Source organism: Diabrotica virgifera, chromosome 1, assembly GCF_917563875.1.
Source record: "Diabrotica virgifera virgifera chromosome 1, PGI_DIABVI_V3a".
NCBI lineage: Eukaryota > Metazoa > Arthropoda > Insecta > Coleoptera > Chrysomelidae > Diabrotica > Diabrotica virgifera.
In genome coordinates, this window is record NC_065443.1 from 268,593,512 (window position 1) to 268,612,831 (window position 19,320).

General features: G+C 35.0%; 1 protein-coding gene across 3 annotated transcripts in view; it reads left to right on the plus strand.

The window, feature by feature from the left end:
- LOC126884417 (uncharacterized) overlaps positions 1-19,320 on the plus strand; it is a 592,334-nt gene that overhangs the window by 440,304 nt on the left and 132,710 nt on the right. For all 3 annotated transcript variants that reach the window (XM_050650324.1, XM_050650330.1, XM_050650336.1), the window contains exon 5: positions 4,493-4,841. In XM_050650324.1, coding sequence (XP_050506281.1) covers positions 4,493-4,841 — 349 coding nt within the window. The remainder of the gene's footprint in view (positions 1-4,492; positions 4,842-19,320) is intronic.

Here is a 19,320-nt window from a genome sequence, read left to right on the forward strand (position 1 = left end):
ACCAATTAAATACATTGATATAGCTTAGGTACCTATCACTTAAGATTAGGTACACCTTGACGATCGACAAAACTAAATAAAATCAATTTTTAATTAGAACTAGAACGATACTATAATGTTATATTTTTATCTTTATTGAAAAGTAATATGAGTATGTGTTAGAATTAAAAACAAAATTTCCGTCTTCAATTAAAAATTTATACGTCTACTGTTTTTAAGAGCAAAGTCTTTTATTGTACCGTCAATGTCTATTGCATCACAAAACCTCTTGCTCAATAGACAAAATAGCCAAATTATTTAGTCTTAGAGTACTCATTGTCGATGTTAAATATTTTTTAATCAATTTCAATTTTGATTGCCTCTTACAGCTGACATTGCTTATAGTAACTGTGAAAAATATTCGGAATATTATTAAAATATTGGGCAGAGTATCTTCCAGTTTGGATTTAACAATAAATTTAAATAATTCAAGTGAGTCTGCATTAATCAATTTCGTTGCCTGTAGCAGCAACGAAAGTCCGCAGTCGAAGTTTTTATAGCTTGAAACCCTGTTCGTCAATTTCGTCAGATGCGTAGTCTACATTCTACATTTCTACATTCAGTGTTGTCTGGATCTAATAATATAGCCGACGTTAGATAAACAGACTTATCCGTTAAATTCTGTAGCTGTTGAAAACGCTTACGAATTTCTACAATAACTCTATCCAACGAAGAAAACAGCTTTCGTCTCAACTCATTTTCACAAGACAAGTTAGCACCCCTAGTTCCGTCATCAAAAATATGCTTTCTTGTTATGCGCCTCCGAGGTTTTATGGAAATTCCAAGTTCTTCACACATATTTTTGCATAACCTACAGCGCCATTTGCCCATTCCTCTCTTTTCTCTGTCAGAATCTTATGAGCGCACAATCTTATATGTCAAGTCCCCTTGTTTGTAAATATTTTTGTGCATCATTCACTTCATGTAGCACCGGTTGCCACATGCCCAAAAAACAAAGAAAAGAAAATGACTGCATCGAAACCAGTAAAGCACCTGCATCTGTCCTAGTATTTAAGCTTTTACCTGCCTCTGTCAGTTTTTCCAAAGTGACGAGAATGTCTTTGTAATGATGCCATGTCACATTTACGGCATTGCCTCTTGCACTCCACCGCGTGTCTGGAATCCTTCTTTTGCCTGTAGCTGCTATCAGAACTTCCCAACGATGTGTCGATGAGGGAAAAAAAGAATAGCAACGTTCTAAAGTGCCGAAAAAAGTTGTGCTGATTGTTAGTCATAAACGGGGAATTCCCACAAGTAATATAGACGTTGTTGCCAGTCGCTACAAAATATATCACTCAAAGCAAAGAAATTCCCCGAATTCGCCACAAAATAAGTAATGAAAAATTCCGTGCTCCTTTCAATCGGTCCGAATTTGTAGTGGCGATAAAAATATAAAATGGTTCAAATGTTTAAAAATATTTTTATTATTTATTGTTAAATTTTGCCGCCCTCTAACAAGTGCCGCCCGGGGCGGGCCGCTCCTGCCGCCCCCACTACGCTACGCTACTGGGAAGACCCAGTCATCTCTTGAAAACCAAAAAGATACCAATAGATCTAAAGAATAGAGTTTTTATTCGTTGTACTCTACCAGTTATGACTTTTGGAATGGAGACCGTGACATTTACAGAGTTGTAGCCAATAGATTAAGAACAACACAGAAGACCATCGAACGAGCTCTGTTGGGAGTATCTCTGAGAGAACATATACGAAACAAGGACGTGCGAAGCAGGACGAAGGTGGAAGATTTAACCGGAGGAATTGCGCAAATGAAATATAACTGGATAGGACACGTGGAACGACAAAACATCGAAAGTTAGACGAGAAACATTGTACATTGGAAACCACGCAAACACAGTCGTAGTAGAGGAAGATCACAAAAACGATGATCTTCTTCTTTAAGTACCGTGCCCAAATTTTTAGGCGTGAGTAGCTTCCATAACAATTTGCCGATATCGTTCTCGATCTTGTGCGGCATGTAACAATTGATCTGCTGATAAGCCAGTCCATTGACGAAGGTTTCGGAGCCATGAATATTTCTTTCGACCAATTCCTCTTTTTCCGTCGATCTTTCCATTGAGTATTAACTGCAGCATCCTGTACCTGCTACCTCTCATTATATGCCCTAGATATTCAAGTTTTCTCTTTTTTATCATCTTCATTAAGTCACCTTCGCCTTGACCTACTCTGTTTAAGACTTCTCTGTTAGAAATGCATTGAACCCAAGATATTCTGAGCATTCTACGATATGACCACATCTCAAAGGCTTCTAATTTGTTCATCATGATAACCTTCATGATCCAGGTTTCACATCCATATAGTAATACAGGATACACATAACATTTTAGGAACTTGATTCTTAGTTGTAAGTTCAGCTGAGAGTTGCTCAGCCGACAGCAAACGATGATCAGACGACATCAAACAAAACTGGGAAGAAACTGGCACCAAATAGCACAAAACAGATATGAGTGAAGAACTCATGGGGAGGCCTTTGTCCAGGAGTGGATGCAAACAGGCTGAAGAAGAAGAAGAAAAAGAAGAAATTAGTTTTGGCCTCGAGCTATGATCATTCCCGTACACTATGTAAATCTACTTAATTTCTATTATAACGCAAAACGTATGCCGTATATTAAAGTTTTTTAGTATTTGTAAACCTTCTAAGCTGTTGTATGGGGTGGAGGCCTGGACCTTAAAGAAAGAAGCAAGCGATCGACTTGAAGCATTCGATATGTGGACCTACCAAAGAATATTAAAAATAAGTTGGGTAAACCGAATAATAAATGTTGAGGTCCCCAGAAAGATGAAAAAGGAAAAGGAAATCATGAATACGATTAAGATAAAAAGTTACAATATCTCGGCCACGTTATGAAAGGGGTTAAATATGTGTTGCTACAAACCATCATGAAGGGAAAACGAAGTCTGAGAAAGTGGTATAATTGCAGTTCCTTTGACTTGTTTAGAGCTGCAATCTAAAAAGTGAAAATAGCTGTGTTGATTACCAACCTCCTTAGAATAGACGGTACCTAAAGAAGAAGCCTTCTAAAAGGGATCAGTCCATGTATTATGTGAAACTAGATAGTGGGATTCAACAAGGTGGCTTTAATTTTGAACTATTCCACAGCGGCTTTTTCAAATTTATTGTAATCTACTAGACCTAGAGTACTTTCTCTAGCCTGACCATTTTTAGAAGGTATAATAACTTGGGGCTAAATGTTTAATGTCGCTCTTTGCCGGTAGTTTTTCTTCGCCTAATGCAAAGAACCGCACATTTGCCAGGCTGTCATACTGAAAAAGCAGACTACTATGGCTTTGACTATTTTCCTGTCTTTGCCTGTTATTAGGTATGTCGCAAATTTTGGTGAAGGTTATGTAATAAAATGTTTAGCCTTTTTTGTACTGATAAAATACTTCACCATTCCAGGGATTTCTTTCCGCTGTTTAACGGAGCAAGTTGCTATTATCTTTTCCTCCAATGTTTTTGTCTTCAGAAAGTTAACTTTCCTACACCGAAAAAGGGTAACATTAGAACACAAAATCCGTTGAGAAGGTCCATAAAACCCACTTGCCTGAAGGTTTTTGTCCTTTTCTCTTTGCATTGGCTTTAGGTTGGAGTGCTTGCGTCTAACCTTGGCATTTTTGGATCTTTGATATTTTGAGTTTATTTTTGTTCTGTAGTAGCCTCTACTGGCTTTGAAAGTATCTCTTTTGCCCTTTCAGTGATCTTGATAAAACGTATTACAGCCCCTTTGGCCTGTATGTAATTTTCGCTTGGTTTCACCAGCTTGCTGATTTTGGCTTTATAGATGCCAGAGTGCTTTGATGTCTTAACCTTTTCGTCCGTTATGAGATCAAAGTCTTCCAACTCTGATACTCTGACAGACTTTGCGGTTCCTCACCTTTTAGCTTGGGAGATTTCTTTACTTACTGGCCTTTAGGCGTTCGCATTTTTTTAAAAAGTTCCCTGCCCTTCGACTTTAGTGACCGTAGTTTTAGATTTAATGGTAGTTGTTCATATAAACAAAATAGCGTATGCAACTGTTAAACATAGAAGCTAAACCTAATTAGTTTCAGAATAAAACCGTGCTCCCTCGCTCCGAACGACTAGTTTCCCACCAGCGGTCCACCACTACTGTCGATGAGCGCTGGAGATAGAACACCATCAAAAATATAAAACGCCATAAGCCAAGAGAGAAACACAGTTCGTTCCGGAGCATCTCCATCGATTATTTTTTGCTAGGATTGTTTTATACTTTATACTACATGTTAGAATGTATTATATAGAAGTTAATAATATGTTTGTTATTTATCTGAATATATTTTTCTTAAGATTAAACTTGCGTACTGAGTTTGGTGCCTAATAGAGGTAGCCTGAACTAAGTTGAAAGGATATTGAGCAATAGTTTGCCGTTTAAGTAAATGTGATTTTTAGAGTTTGACATACAATTTTTTTTTGCAGGAGAATTCGACATGAGAGTGAAATCCTGTGTAGCTTCCGACGGTACTGGCCACGTGATTCAATTATCGGACGAATTTGGTTGCGTTCTGAGGCCGAAAATGATCAGCAGGTTCCTGAAGGCTCGAGGTGCCGACGAACGAGCGTCGGTTATTACGTATGCATTCTTCCATGCGTTTAAGTTTCCTGATGCTCTTAGTGTTCACATTAAATGCAAGGTGGAGATATGTAGGCATGGATGTCTGGACCATTGCCAATTGCAGCCCGAGGGTGCTGGTGATATTCATGCAGATTTATCGCATTATGTTAATCATTTGGAAAGAAAGGACGATGGATTGTCTTCGGAAGAAAAGTAAGCTTTGTTTGTTTATTTAGTATTACTTTAAATGCCAATTTTTTTAAAACGTTTTTATATACTTCGCTTGGTCTTTGTCACTTTCTCCACAAATTTTATAATCCATTTTAAACTTAGTTCTATGTTTCTAAACCTGAAATTTTCAGAATAGCTCAGAACTAACTACAATGCTATTATATGAATAAATCGATTTTTTTTAATTTCAAATTATTTTAAAATGTGAGTAATGCAATGACATTTAAATGCCATTTTAAAGTAAGTTAACGAATCGATACGTGGTAGCTCAGTGGCAGAGTGGTAGATTGGAGATCGAGAGGTTTTGAGTTCGAAACCCGTCTGTTTGTTACGTATCTTTTTTAATTTTTTTAATAAATGAATAAAAGATGAGATAATTAAAATTCATATTTTATGTTAATTATTATTATATAAATATTATATATATTTTTTTATTTATATGAGTTTAAATGCGCTAGAGAAATAATTATGCCTCTAAAAAGTCGATTAAAAAACTCTAAACAAACTGGACCTCGATTTTTGACCCTTTGCTTCGTTATCGATTATTCGCTATCTGTACACTGTACAAATACGAAGCGAATACGTTCGATAACGAAGCGAAGGGTCAAAAATCGGGGTGCTGACAAACTACTTAATTTATTTGCGTTACAAAATTAATAAATTTTAATATATTTTTTGTTGTGAACGATCATAGAAAAAAACGTGTATACAACTTGCATTTAATTATCGTTATGAAACTCGTACTCTATACGAAACTCGCCGCTAGGCGGCTCCTTTCGTATCCCTCATACTCGCTTCATAATGGCCAAAAGTATTGTCAACTTATTTTCAATTTCTTTTTTGTGTTTCAAATCGTAAAATGATGCACACCGGAATATCTTTTTGAATCGCGGAGTAATTTACAAAAGAAAATGAGAACAGCTGTTGACCGTTGTTCAATACGTTCCAGCGTGCTGGCGCGAACCTGCTGCAAATCGAGTGGAAGGTAGGGCTATTCAACACTATCTCCCTACCTCCCTACCTTTGACTCGCTTTGCAGCAAGTTCGTGTCAGGGTGTTTGAGCGTAGTGAGAAACGGTCAACAGCTGTTCTTATTTTCTGTTGTAAATTACTCCGCGATTTAAAAACATATTCCGGTACTTTACCATTTGACAGACAAAAAAGAAATAGAAAATAAAAATTGACAATACTTTAAACGCGTTTTTTTCAAAACTGCTTTTTTCAGGCTGTGACATCGTAACTCAAAAACTACTTGACCAGCTCACCTGGAGTTTAGTATATGTTTGCATTAGACATTCCTTGAGGTAACGCCGTCGAGATATTTTTTGTTTTATGCTTATTTTTTGTTTAACAATAATAAATATCTTGATTTTTACCCCTTTTTGCAAAAAAATCTTTGTTTAGAATTCTGAGTGATATCAAAAATTCAAAATTAGATAAAACTAAAAAACTCAACAGCGTCATCTCGAGAAACCCATAAGCTATAATCTTTTTGAATTTTTTTGTATACCATGATCCAATGATGAGTTTTGATATCCACCGCAAAATTCGTTACATTTTGAGGTGTCTTTTAAAAATTTGCCACCGTTGGCTTATTTTTCAGTATTTTTCCTTTAATTTTTTCTTGAGTAATCTATGAATTGTACTGAATATGAATATTTAATTTAAAAATAAAATAATTCTACCATACTTAAAAAAAAAAAAAATGTGTTTAGGATATTGATTTCAACCCCTTCGCCTCGCCTTAAGGATAGCTATGACACGATTTTGATAGGCAACCCTTGCTAGAAATATTTGTCTATATATGAAATTTGATAAAAAAAATGTTTCGTCCGGCAAGCCGATGGGTACAGGTCGACCTCTATTCGGATCCCGTACTATAACTCTGAATCTGACGATTTCGAGTTTCTCTAAGGATATATTTTTTTTCGGACCCCCCTTAAGAACTCCCATGTATTAAGAGCCAATATATGGTAGAGGTACATTTACAGGGTACCAGGTTTCTCTCTATGTGATAATCTGACGCGCTCGAGTAAGTACAAAAATCTCCGCTTGGGCTCCACTTCCATACGTTACACAGCTTAATCCGTTAAAAAAACCATTAAATTACTTCAAAAGACAAATTTGTTTAGTGAATTTTCTCTGCCATATATATTTACATTTGGAAACTCATACCTCGTTTTAATCTATTCTGAGAATTAAATAAATATACATAACAAAAACTCACACGTTTAGAGATCATCTACAGATTGCCCGATAAAGCAACCGATTTCATTCCAGATACTAATAACAATTAGTTTCAATGAAACGGCATTTTGTATAAAAACTTTCATTATATAAAATAATTCTCGACCATTGTCTACTTCCAATAAACGAATCGTGTGAAATGGGTTACAAATAAGTAGTAAAAAACAACAGTTAGCTCTTGTGTGGGTACTTTTTACTGGTTCGAACAATTCGGTATACGACAAGTATTATAACATCTGTTTTACCTACGCCTACTTAAAATTACCTGACAGTAGGCACGTAGAATTAATGTCTTTCTTCATATTTTTCTAGAACGGTAACTTGCTAATTTACATAATCTTTAATGAACTGAAACTAAAGGGTTTCTGGGAAACTGACCCATGCTGTCTTTTTAAGTGCCCTAGGTCTCGAATTATATTAAATTATTTTTAATTCGACGTTTCTATTGCTTTTTGAAGAAGTATCATCATCATCGGTGACCGCTGATAGCCCATGGAGAGGTATGGTCGCCCGTTGGGGTTTCTAGGCTCTAAAGTTTTACATGGTGTGGAGGCCAGCCACACGCATAACTCCTCAAAAGTTCTAAACGATATTTATCTAAAATATTACTTTCTTGTTTCTTTTTTGAGGAGGTCTTTTCGGTGTTATGTGTGTTTTGCTTGTTTGACTATAGCTGCCCATGTTTTTCTTTCCTTTGCTTGTTTTTCCCATTCTCGTATTCCTAGGTCTTTCAAATCCTGATTAATACCATCAATCCATCCCTTTCTAGGCTTACCTCTCGATCTCTTCCCATTTAATTCTTTCTAAGTAATTTTTTTGTATTTCTCTTATCATCCATCCTTTCTACGTGTCCTAACCAACTCAATCGTTTACTTCGTATTTTTTTTATAATAGTCGGTCTGTTAAACATTCTATTTATTTCGTGGTTCATTCTTATACGCCATTCTCCATTCTCCTGTATAAGTTCATATATTTTCCTTAAGATTTTTCTTTCCCATCTAAGAAGTTGTTCCTCTTGTTCACTAGTCAAGGTCCATGTTTCTGATGCATACATTACTACAACTACAGGTCTCATTACTGTTGTGTATATTTTTACTTTTGAATTAATATATACTGTTTTTGATTTTATGATATTTTGTAGGCTGTAGAAGCATTTGTTCCCAAGTGAAATTCTTGCTGTTACCTCATTACTGTTTTTATTTTCTTCTGTTATTGTTGATCCTTAATATTTGAAACGGTCTACTCTTTCAAATATTTGCTCGCTCAGAGATCTGTTGCCTTTCGTTTGTACTTTTTCCCTAGTTGTTGTCATGTACTTTGTCTTTGAGACATTAACTTCTAGACCCATAGTCTGTGCCGCTTCTTTAAAATATGTACAATTTTTTTCTAGGTCTTTTAATGTCCAGCTGATTATGTCCATATCATCTGCGTAGGTAACGACCTGATTGAGCTTTGTAAATATTATACCATCCCTATCTATAGGAGTTTTCCTGTTTACTTGTTCCAACGCAAGGTTAAAAAGTGTTGTTGACAGTGCATCCCCGTGTGTTTGACCTTCATTAATGTTAAATTCATAGAACAGTTGATTTTGGATCCTTACTTTTGCTTTGGTGTTGGTTAGGCATAGTTTTACTAATCTGATTAGTTTTTTTGGCACATTTAACTCTTGCATTACGCTATATAATTCCTTTCTAATTATTGAGTCATACGCTTGTTTTTAATCTACAAATAGATGATGTAGTTCGGTATTCCGCTCTTAGAATTTTTTCAGCGTTTGCCATACTGTAAATATTTGGTCTACAGTTGACCTGCCTTTTCTGAATCCTCCTTGATAATCCCCTGTTGTTTGTTCCATTATATAATTTAGTCTTCCTTTCAATATTTTGCATCCTACGTCTAGTAGTGATATTCCCTGGTGATTATTGCAATCTAACTTATCTTCCTTCTTATGTATAGGGCATATCACTGCAATTTTCCATTGTTCCGGCATTATTTCTGTGGTCCATATTTCTAGTATCAACTTTGATATTTCACTCTGTATTCTATGTCCTGCGTATTTTAACATTTCTACAGTTATTGTATCGCATCCTGGGGCCTTGTTATTTTTCATTTTTTTATTACGTCTTTTATTTCTGCGTCCGTTGTTGCATATTGGTCTACTTCAGCCTCTCCTACTAATCTTAGCTCTTCTATTTCGTAACGTTGATTTTGTTTATTCAACAGTTCTTTAAAATGTTCTCTCCACCGTTTTAGCACTCCTTTTTCATCTGCTATTAAGTCCCCATTTTTGTCTTTGCATAATTTTGGTCTTGGCTGGACCCCTTTTCTTTTCAAGATTTATTTCCTTATAGAATAGTTTTATTTCATGTTTTTGTTGATGTTCTTCTAGCCTTTCAATTTTTTCTTTATTGTGTTTCCTCTTTTTAAATCGTAGATGACTTTTTAATTGTCGTCTTCTTGTAGTATATTCCTCTTTGGTTTCTTCCGTACTGTTGTTCAGCATTTTAAGCCTAGCTTGGTTTTTTTTCCATTAGTCTTTGGCAATCTTTGTCATACCATTTTTTTGGCTAGGTTCTTTGCTTTCCTCCACTACTTCTTTTGCAACTGTTATCACTGCTTCTTTTAAAACCCTCCATTTATTTTCGATATTTATGACCTGATTTTCATTTACTTGATTACATTGTTCAATTATGTTCTCAATATTCGTTTCATATCTTGCTCTCTTTTCCTCATTAGAGGCCAATATATCTGAGACGTATTTTGATCTTTTTTTCACCTTTCTCTGTTTCCTTGGCGGTTTGGCGGTCCAGCTTTGAAGAAATATAAGCGCAGAAAATAGAAGAGGCAAATGACTCAATGACGAATCAAAATACAATCACTATTAGTCCTTAAGCCCACCACTAAAAAAAAATATATTACCACTCTCATGACTTGAGACTTGTCTTAAAAGAAAAAGTCTCAAGTTAGGAGACTTTTTTATTCAGTTATTCATGTCGCGTTTCTAATGATTCATTAGAAATAACAACGTAAATAATAGAAATGGACACATATTGCACAAGAGCCATCAATTAGTGGGATATACAGATGATGTGGCAATTGTAGTGACGAGTAAAAAAATACTGAAAGAGGTAACAAAAAGATTAGTAAATGAAGCGTATAAGCTGGGTCTACAAATAAATAAAAAATCAAGGTTATGAAAGTCGGAAGAGAAAGGCGAGATGGGACAAAGTTCAATGTAAGCACACAATTAGGAGAGTTTCAGTTTGAGAAAACTGACGAATTTGTATATCTAGTAGCAAGGATAACAAACAAGTGTGAAGAAATGAAAGAAATTGATGCCATATTAAGTAAAGCCAATCGATCTGCGGGAGCTATGAATTATTTACTAAGATAAATACAGCTGTCATGGAATACGAAATTCAGGATTTACAAAACTATAATAAAACCAACAGCGACATACGGATGTGAGACATGGATACTCAACCAAACAACAAAAGAAACAGTAAGAAGATGGGAAAGGGAAATACTCAGAAGAATATTAGGAGGGACGAGAACACAGGAAGGGTATATAAGAAAGACAAATGAGGAAGTTTATAATATTTACAAAGAACCACAAATAGATAGCTTAATAAAATCAAGAAGGTTGCAGTGGCTGGGCCATATAGAAAGAATAAACGATGACAGAGTGGTTAAGAAAATAGCATGTAGAGTACCAAATTATAAAAGAAAGAGAGGAAGACCACGAAAGCGATGGAGAGAGGCTTTAGTAGAAGACCTTAAAAAAAGGAATATAAAGGGTCCAAGGCGACCAATTCGTGTGTTGCTCTCTTGTTCTCCCGCTTCCAATAATTACCTCGCACGCTAAATGTTAAAAATTTTAAGGTGGTACCTAATATGTATAATAAAGATTCTCCATCTCTCTCTTTCGCTTCTAAGACCATTAATCGTTAATTCCGTGCATTTGTTAAACTCTTTGTTGTGGTCTAAATCGACCCGGATTTTGGTTTGGTTTTCGCGTTTGTTGTGCCGCTTATACGGACATTTTTGTGTGTAATACCTATATTACATGACTTGTTAGTTCGCGATAAACTCTAAATAAGAGGAAGTGAAGTTATTGTCTGTGGTTAGTACCTGCCGACTGTCGCTGTATCCACTGGACTATTTTGGGTGAGATTTTTCCATTTTTTAAACTTTTGTCGCTGATCCAAGGTAAACCGCTCTGCTCAAAGACATTTTACGGCCAAAAAACACTTTTGTAGACATTAACGTGGATGATGTATCTCTCTGTGTAACTTATGGCTCTTATTCTCTCGCCGTGTTTGATAATTGCCAAACAAAACTCTCCGGTGTAATTTAGGCTTTGCCGCGTATCGATAGACTCTCTCGCCGTGTGTGCTCAATCGAATTCGGGATAAAAATGGAAGACCTCAAGAAGAAGAGGGCGCCTTTGAAGGCTAAAATTACAAGGATTGAAAGCTGGCTGCTACAAAAGGCTAGTACGGAAACTGATGCGCTACAGTATCAATTTCGGCAAACAGAACTAATAACCTGTTTTGTAAATTAAGAAGAAGTAATGGATCAAATAGACGAGAATAATGAAGCCGGTACTAAAGCAGAAGACAGGGTGATAACGGAGAAAAATATTTCTCTATTCTCACGGGCCTACAGCGTAAGATGGACGAGTTATTGTTGGACCCCCCTCTCTCAGATCAAATAGCACTCAGCCAACTGTAGCCACTGCTAAGGTTAGGCTTCCCGAGATCACCATGAAAACGTACTCGGGGAACTTCTCTGAGTGGAACTCGTTCTACCAGCTCTTTGAGACGCTAATAGTGAATAATGAAGAACTCGATCATGTGCAACGATTTATTTAACTCAAATCGTTCCTGCGAAATGAACCCCTCCAGTTGATAGACAACATCGAAGTTGTCGAAGAAAATTTCGATATAGCTATAGAAACTTAAAAATCGCAACGAAAACAAATCGCGGGTGATTAGCTTACACACTCAAAAATTGTTAAAGGCTCCATCTCTAGCTAAAAGTAATTCAAAGGCATTACGCAAATTTTTAACTCTAGCTAAGCAGACGCTGCTCGCTTTGAAAAATATATCTGTACCAATTAAGCATGAGGATTTACTATTAATCGAAATATTTTTAAAAAAATTAGATTTTGCTACACACAGGGGCTTTGAATATGATATTGGGACAAAGACCTTACCTACCCTTTCACAGTTTTTTAATTTTCTCGAGAAAAAGTGTGATATTCAGGAAAAATTAAATGTTTCAGACAATGAAAAAAAGGTTAATAACAGGACTCAATCAAAAACATCTTTCTTCTCATCAGTTGACCAACCATCACACTCTTTCTCTGATAATAATTATATTTTTTTGAAGAAGTAATGCTCATAAGGTTTATCAGTGTAATGATTTTAAATGCCTCTATTTACAGGAAAAATTTAATTTTGTATTGTACCCTCGGAGATCCGTGGAAAAAATTTACACCCAAAATAACAAAATTCAGTTTGGCAACACTGTGTGAAAGTTGATATTAAAATATCCTTTTTATGATAAGCACAACTGTAATTTATTCCAAACAAATTAATATATTTTTTTGCCAACAAAAATGAGATTTTTCAACCAAATAATGTTTCAAATATGATGTGCAAAATAATTTTTAATTGGGTTCTGCTAATGGGCTTGCTTTCTGTGGTCATTAAAGTAAAAAAGCTAAATTTCACTCATTAAATCATTATTGTCCGGTTATCGTCTTAATTATTTTAACTGTACTAATATCCGTCGAGTAATTTTGAATGATTAATAGGTTGTTAAAACATTTTATCTGTAGTGGCTTCTGGAATATCTTAAAAATATCGAATTTCATTGATAAAATGCACATATCCCACCGATCTTCGCTTCGACCATAAAAGGTAAGAAACTGTGTTTTAATTGTTTGGGTAGTAAACATTTCTCTTAAGATTGCAGCTCTACTCGCTCATGTACTTCATGTGGAAGTCGTCATCACTCATTCCTCCATTATACCTCTGAAAATGTCTCTTGCTCTAGGAATATTAATAGGCAATCTCTCTCTCGTGAACGCAATGGTCGTGAACGTCCCAAAACTCTCAAGGTGCTTCTCGTATTGTCACTCCCATATCTACTCAGCCTTCTTTTAATAATCAAAGCCAAAATAAAGCTTCTACTAGCTCATTCAGACCTCCTTTAGATGTGCAAAATTCTTCAGATTCTCAGGCAGCCACGTCTCTCTCCGCTTTATCAGTTAAAACTGATGTATTGTTGGCTACCGCTTTAGTAACAGCTTATTTGAAAGACGGCAGACCCATGCATTCCAGATCGCTCCTAGATAATGGGAGCCAATATTCTTTTATTTTTTGTGATTTGGTTGAGAAATTAAAGGTCATACCTTATTTTAAACAGTTACAGATATTAACCATATCCGAAAACACCTCATTCTCAAACGAAATATTAAATTTAGAATTTTTCCTTTATAATATATATAAAGGATAGTTTCAAAACTTCTTTCGCTGTACGCGATAGTATAACATGTAGGCTTCCTAAAGCTACTATAAATAGGAGTAACATAAACGTCCCACATGATCTCATACTCGCAGATCCTCGTATTCTGTTCCGGGTAAAATTGATTTGCTTCTTGCTAGTGATATCTATAGTGAATTATTGACTGGTGGATTTATACGCTTAAGAAAAAATCTTCCGATTCTTCAGAATACTCACTTAGGGTATGTTATTTTTGGTACACTTAATCCTCATGTTTTTCACCGTAATTCATATTTGGCTATCTCTCAGTCAAATGCTTCTCTCTTTGTTCAGTCCGAACCCGAAGAGAATAAATTGGATAAGTTGATTCAACAATTTTTCGAAATTGAAGAAGTTCCCCTCACTAGTAAACTAACTCCCGATGAAGAATTGGCTGAACAAATATTTAGCAACACCAGTCTTTTGTTACCTACAGGTCGCTTTCAAGTAAATCTTCCACTTATCTCTAAAAATGCTAACAAAATGTTAGGTGAATCTTTTAAAATGGCTCTTAAAAGATTTATGAATTTAGAAAATAGGCTCTTAAAAAGCGAAAGTACATATGCTCAGTATGTCTTTCATTAATGAATATCTTCTCGAACATGCGAAAATAGTGCCTCTCTCTCTAACCAACGGAAAGTTAGAAAATAAATATTTTCTACCGCATCATTGTGTGTTTAAGGAAGAATCCTTAAGAACAAAGCTTAGGGTTGTTTTTGAGGGTTCGATGAAAAGCTCTAGTGGTTATTCGCTCAATGACATTCTACTCAATGGTCCTACTCTTCAAACTGAACTTTTTGACATTTTGCTACGGTTTAGGTTGTATTCCTTCATTTTCACAACGGATATACAAAAATGTATAGACAGGTTAAAATAGATCCTGCTCAAACCTCTCTTTTAAACATTCTCTAGCGTGACTCCCCTGAAAAAGACATTGAGTGTCTTGAATTGCAAACCGTCATGTATGGAACTAAAAGCGCCAGCTTTCAGAGTACTCGCTGTTTAATGGAACTGGCACAAACTCATCAGACTGAGCTCTGACTGACTCTGGCCAGTGATGCTCTTCAAAATAGTTGTTACATTGATGACATTCTTTATGGCGCTAATGATGTACACACTCTCCTTAAGGCCATCGGTACATAATTCGCAAATATTTTAAGGCTATCCCTACTTTTCCTGTCTTTACACGGGAAATTACGTGTAGTAAAATTCACACTGGTATGGATATGTTAACATTACTAGAATGTCATTCTACTTGACAATGTCATCATTAACTTTAAAGATATGGCTTTTGAATGTTCTTAGATAACTGTTATTTGTATAATTGCAAATTATTAATTCAGTTAATAAATGTGATAACTTTTTCACTAACTATGTATTCAGTGATTCTAATAATTTATATGTACAACAAAAACTAATACTCAATCGAGAAAAGAGGAAAAGTACAGTGCGTCCATAAAGTAACGCATAAATTCATTATTTCGTAAACCGGACGCTTTAAGGAAAAATCCTATTTTTATTTTTAAATTACGATTTTTTGGCATACATATCATACTAGTGACGTCATCCATCTGGGCGTGATGACGTAATCGATGATTTTTTTAAATGAGGATAGGGACCATGTAACAGCTCATTTGAAAGGGTATGTAATTCTCTATTCAATAATATAAACATTAATATAATTATTTATACAGGGTGTCCAAAAAATATTTTTTTAAATTAAATTAATTGGTACAAAAAGATAAATGTATGTAATTTGTTTAATTCTAAATATATTTTATTAGTGCCAGAAAACATAAAAATGTTTTATTTAAAAAATAAACATTGATTTTCGCTTAAGCGTAATTTTAAATTTCCAAGAGGCAGGTGGGTGGCAGCTGTAACATTGAATTTAAGCTAAAAGCAATATTTATTATTTATCAAATAAACATGTATTCCTGTTTTCTGACAAAAGTAAAACGAATTTTGAATTAAATAGATTACATGCATTCTTCTTTTTGTCTCAATTAATTTAATTAAAAAATTATTTTTGACAACCTGTATCAATAATTATGTTATTGTTTATATTAATAAATAGAGAATTAAATACCCTTTCAAATGAGCTATCATATGACCCCTATTCTCATTTAAAAAAATCATCGATTACGTTATCAAGCCCAGATGGATGACGTCACTAGTATGATATAAATGCCAAAAAATTGTAATTTAAAAATAAAAATCGACATGAATTTCGGAATTTTTCTTGAAGTCGCCGGTTTATGAAATAACGAATTTATGCGTTACTTTATGGACGCACTGTATAATATATTGTTACCATGGAACGCTTACAATTATTTTGAACATCTTTAACAACAAAGTACTTGGATCACAGAATATAATCCTGATGGATTCTCTGCTTGGATTTTCCATAAATACCTAATAAACAATAAATAACCTTTTAGTAAGTTTACGTCTCAAATCAATTATTTATCAAATGCATTATCGGGTATAATATCACAAGAGAGTGAGAATAAATTGAAAATAATGCGACAGTTTTTCGAAAATTTGTTGTCTGGCAATAGACACGAGAGCCCGCAGGGCTCGAGCGGCTATTGCCCAATGACAACAAATTTGAGTAAAAATGAAGCATTATTTTCTTATTTATTCTTACTGTCGTGTGATATTGGTAAGATTATTTTTTAATACGTATATTATGGATATTTTCTTAAATATGACAGTTGTCAAAACTAGGAAACTGGTTGCCATTATACAGAAACAATCTACTTAAAAAAATTCTTTCGGTAATTTTCTATAGTAGATAATTCTCAGTATAATTTTAATCTGATTGGACAGAATTAAACACGTGATTAAATATCTTACTATACGATTGGAAATTAAAATCATTAAAAAATAATCAATATTATTTAATCAACAACTCAACATATTCCCGATGCCATGTCAAATATTTAAAATATTTAAAACTGTCACCGTCTTGTCATCATATTGTATCTGACTAAGGGCCGGTTGTTCGAACGCTGATCAACAATGATCACTATCAAATATTTAATTACTGTCACCAAAACTGTCAATGTCAACTTTTATTGGGTTGCTGAAAACATAATTGATTAAAATTAACGGATTAGTTAATCAATTAACATAACAATTATTAACATAATTAATTAAGTAATTTCATATTATGTTTTCAGAAACCCAAACAAAGTTGACATTGACAGTTGGTGCCAGTAATTAAATATTTGATAATGATCATTGTTGATTAGCTTTCGAACAACCGGCCCTCGTGTGTTGTATGACAAAAATAGCGGATGTTCGGAAAATATCACCACGGACATAGCGTCCATTTTTTTCGAATCCTGAAAAAATTAATAAATGTTTTAAAAAATTTAAACGCAGAATAAAAGACTAAAGAATAAATAAAACGTTTCTTCTGAATGAGATATTTGAAATTAAAAATCACACTACATTTTCTCTTAGTTTTTCACCCATGTAACTTATTAAAATTAACACTATAGAAGTTTTCAGGGACTTTCGGCCCTCGGCAATAACGTAGTCTTTCATTCTGCGTTTAAATTTTTTAAAAATGTTTATTAGTTTTTTCAGGATTCGAAAAAAATGAATCCGCACTTGAATAGCATGGCAGCCGAAAATACGTACCCATCCCCTTAAGGCTCATAAGGAAATAACTAGTTTACTTAGAACCGCTTGTATTTCTCTCCATAAATGATGTTCTAACTCAGACTTGTTTCTAAAAAATATCTCTTGTCTCTCTTCGAACACTTCTTATGTAATAGCTCCAGATAATGGCTCCAATAGAGTTTTAGGTTTATGTTGGAATCCTATTCTTCACACCTTCTCAATCTCTCTCCCAAATTTTACCCTAAAGGACTCATACACCAAGAGATAACTACTGTCAATGATTGCCCAAATATTTGAGCCTCAAGGCCTAATTTACCCAGTTACAGTTATCGCTAAACTAATCATGAAAAACAGTTGGATTGCCAAAATTAATTGGAACGATATCATAGACGCAGATACGTTGCATGAGTGGCTAAATTTTGTTCGCAGTCTCTCGCATTTTAAGGATTTAAGTATACCTCGGTGTCTGTTTTTAAGTCAAGAAATCACTAGTGTTGAGATTCACCCATTCTCGGATGCAATTTTAAAGGCTTATGGAGCTTGCCACTACCTACGTGTGATTTATAAATCAAAACAAATATCTTGTTCACTTTTAGCATCTAAGAGTCGTTTCGCTCCGGTAAAACCCTTGACTCTCCCAAGATTGGAACTCATGGGTGCGTTATTGTGTAGTAAGCTCACAGCAAGGATTGCTGATATTATTAAAGAAAAACTCTCTCGCTTAGACTCTATAAATATGTGGTCGGATTCAGAAATTGTTCTCGCTTGGCTTCGGTCGCCTCCCTCTCGTTGGACTCAATTTGTAGCAAATAGGGTTGTAAAAATTTTAGATAATTCTCCTAACGCTCACTGAAGGAACGTACGATCCAAAGAGAATCATGCCGACATACTCTCCCGAGGAATGCTACTCTCTGAAATACTTATATCTTCTTTGTGGTTTCATAGTCCTCCATTTTTGAATCAATCTCGGTTGGATTTTTTGAAATACAATCCAAAGGTTTATACAGACCTCCAAGTTACCTGAAGAAAGGAAAGTAACTCTTCACGTTCGAAATGATCAATTAGATTTTTTCCCCTCACTTTCTGATAGGTTTTCTAAATTTTCAAGGTTTGTAAGAACTTTAGCATTTATATTCAGGTTTGCCAATAATGCTAAATCGCCTTCTCGCAAGTTATCGAATACTCTTGAAGTAAGCGAACTTCAAAACGCTGAACTAAAGATTGTTAATAGATGCTTCAGTATTCTTCTTTCTCGCTTGAGATTTCTGAGTTTAAGAAAGGTAAAAATCTATCTAATAAGTCTCTTTTACGCTTAAACCCATTTTGGCATGAAAATGAAATGCTGCTGGTAGGAGGTCGCCTTGGTAACTCAGACTTTAGATTTGATCAAAAATATCCTCTCCCCCTTCCCTCAAAAAATCGTGTAGTACGCCTCATTCTTCACAGAGAACATAATATAAGACTGTCACTCTGGTCCTCAAAATACTTTGTCTCAAATTCGACTTAAATATTGGCCTTTAAATGGACGGAAAAGGTCAAAAAGTGAGTCAAAAAGGTCATACACCAATGTATGGTTTGTTTTAGGTTTAATGCCAAACCCACTATTCAGATTATGGCAGATTTACCAAAGGAACGTTTGCAATCCTCTCGAGTATTCGCTGATGTCGGATTAGATTTTGGCGGTCCTTTCAGATTAAGGCTTCCAAACTCCGCAAGGCTCCTTTGATAAAATCTTATATTGCTCTTTTCGTTTGTCTATCGACTCGAGCTGTTCACATTGAAGTCGTGTACGGCCTTTCTACGGAGATGTTTCTTCTCCCTCTAAAACGTTTTATTAGTCGTAGAGGCCTCCCTCAGACTATATTCAGTGACAACGCTACGAACTTTTTGGGTGCTCGCAATCAGTTGTTTGAACTTTAAAAGTTTTTAAAGGAAAAAAATTTTTGGCATCATCGCATATTCGCTGGAAAACTATAGTTCCTCGAGCCCCTCATCATGGTGGCATCTGGGAAAGCGCTATAAAGAGCGC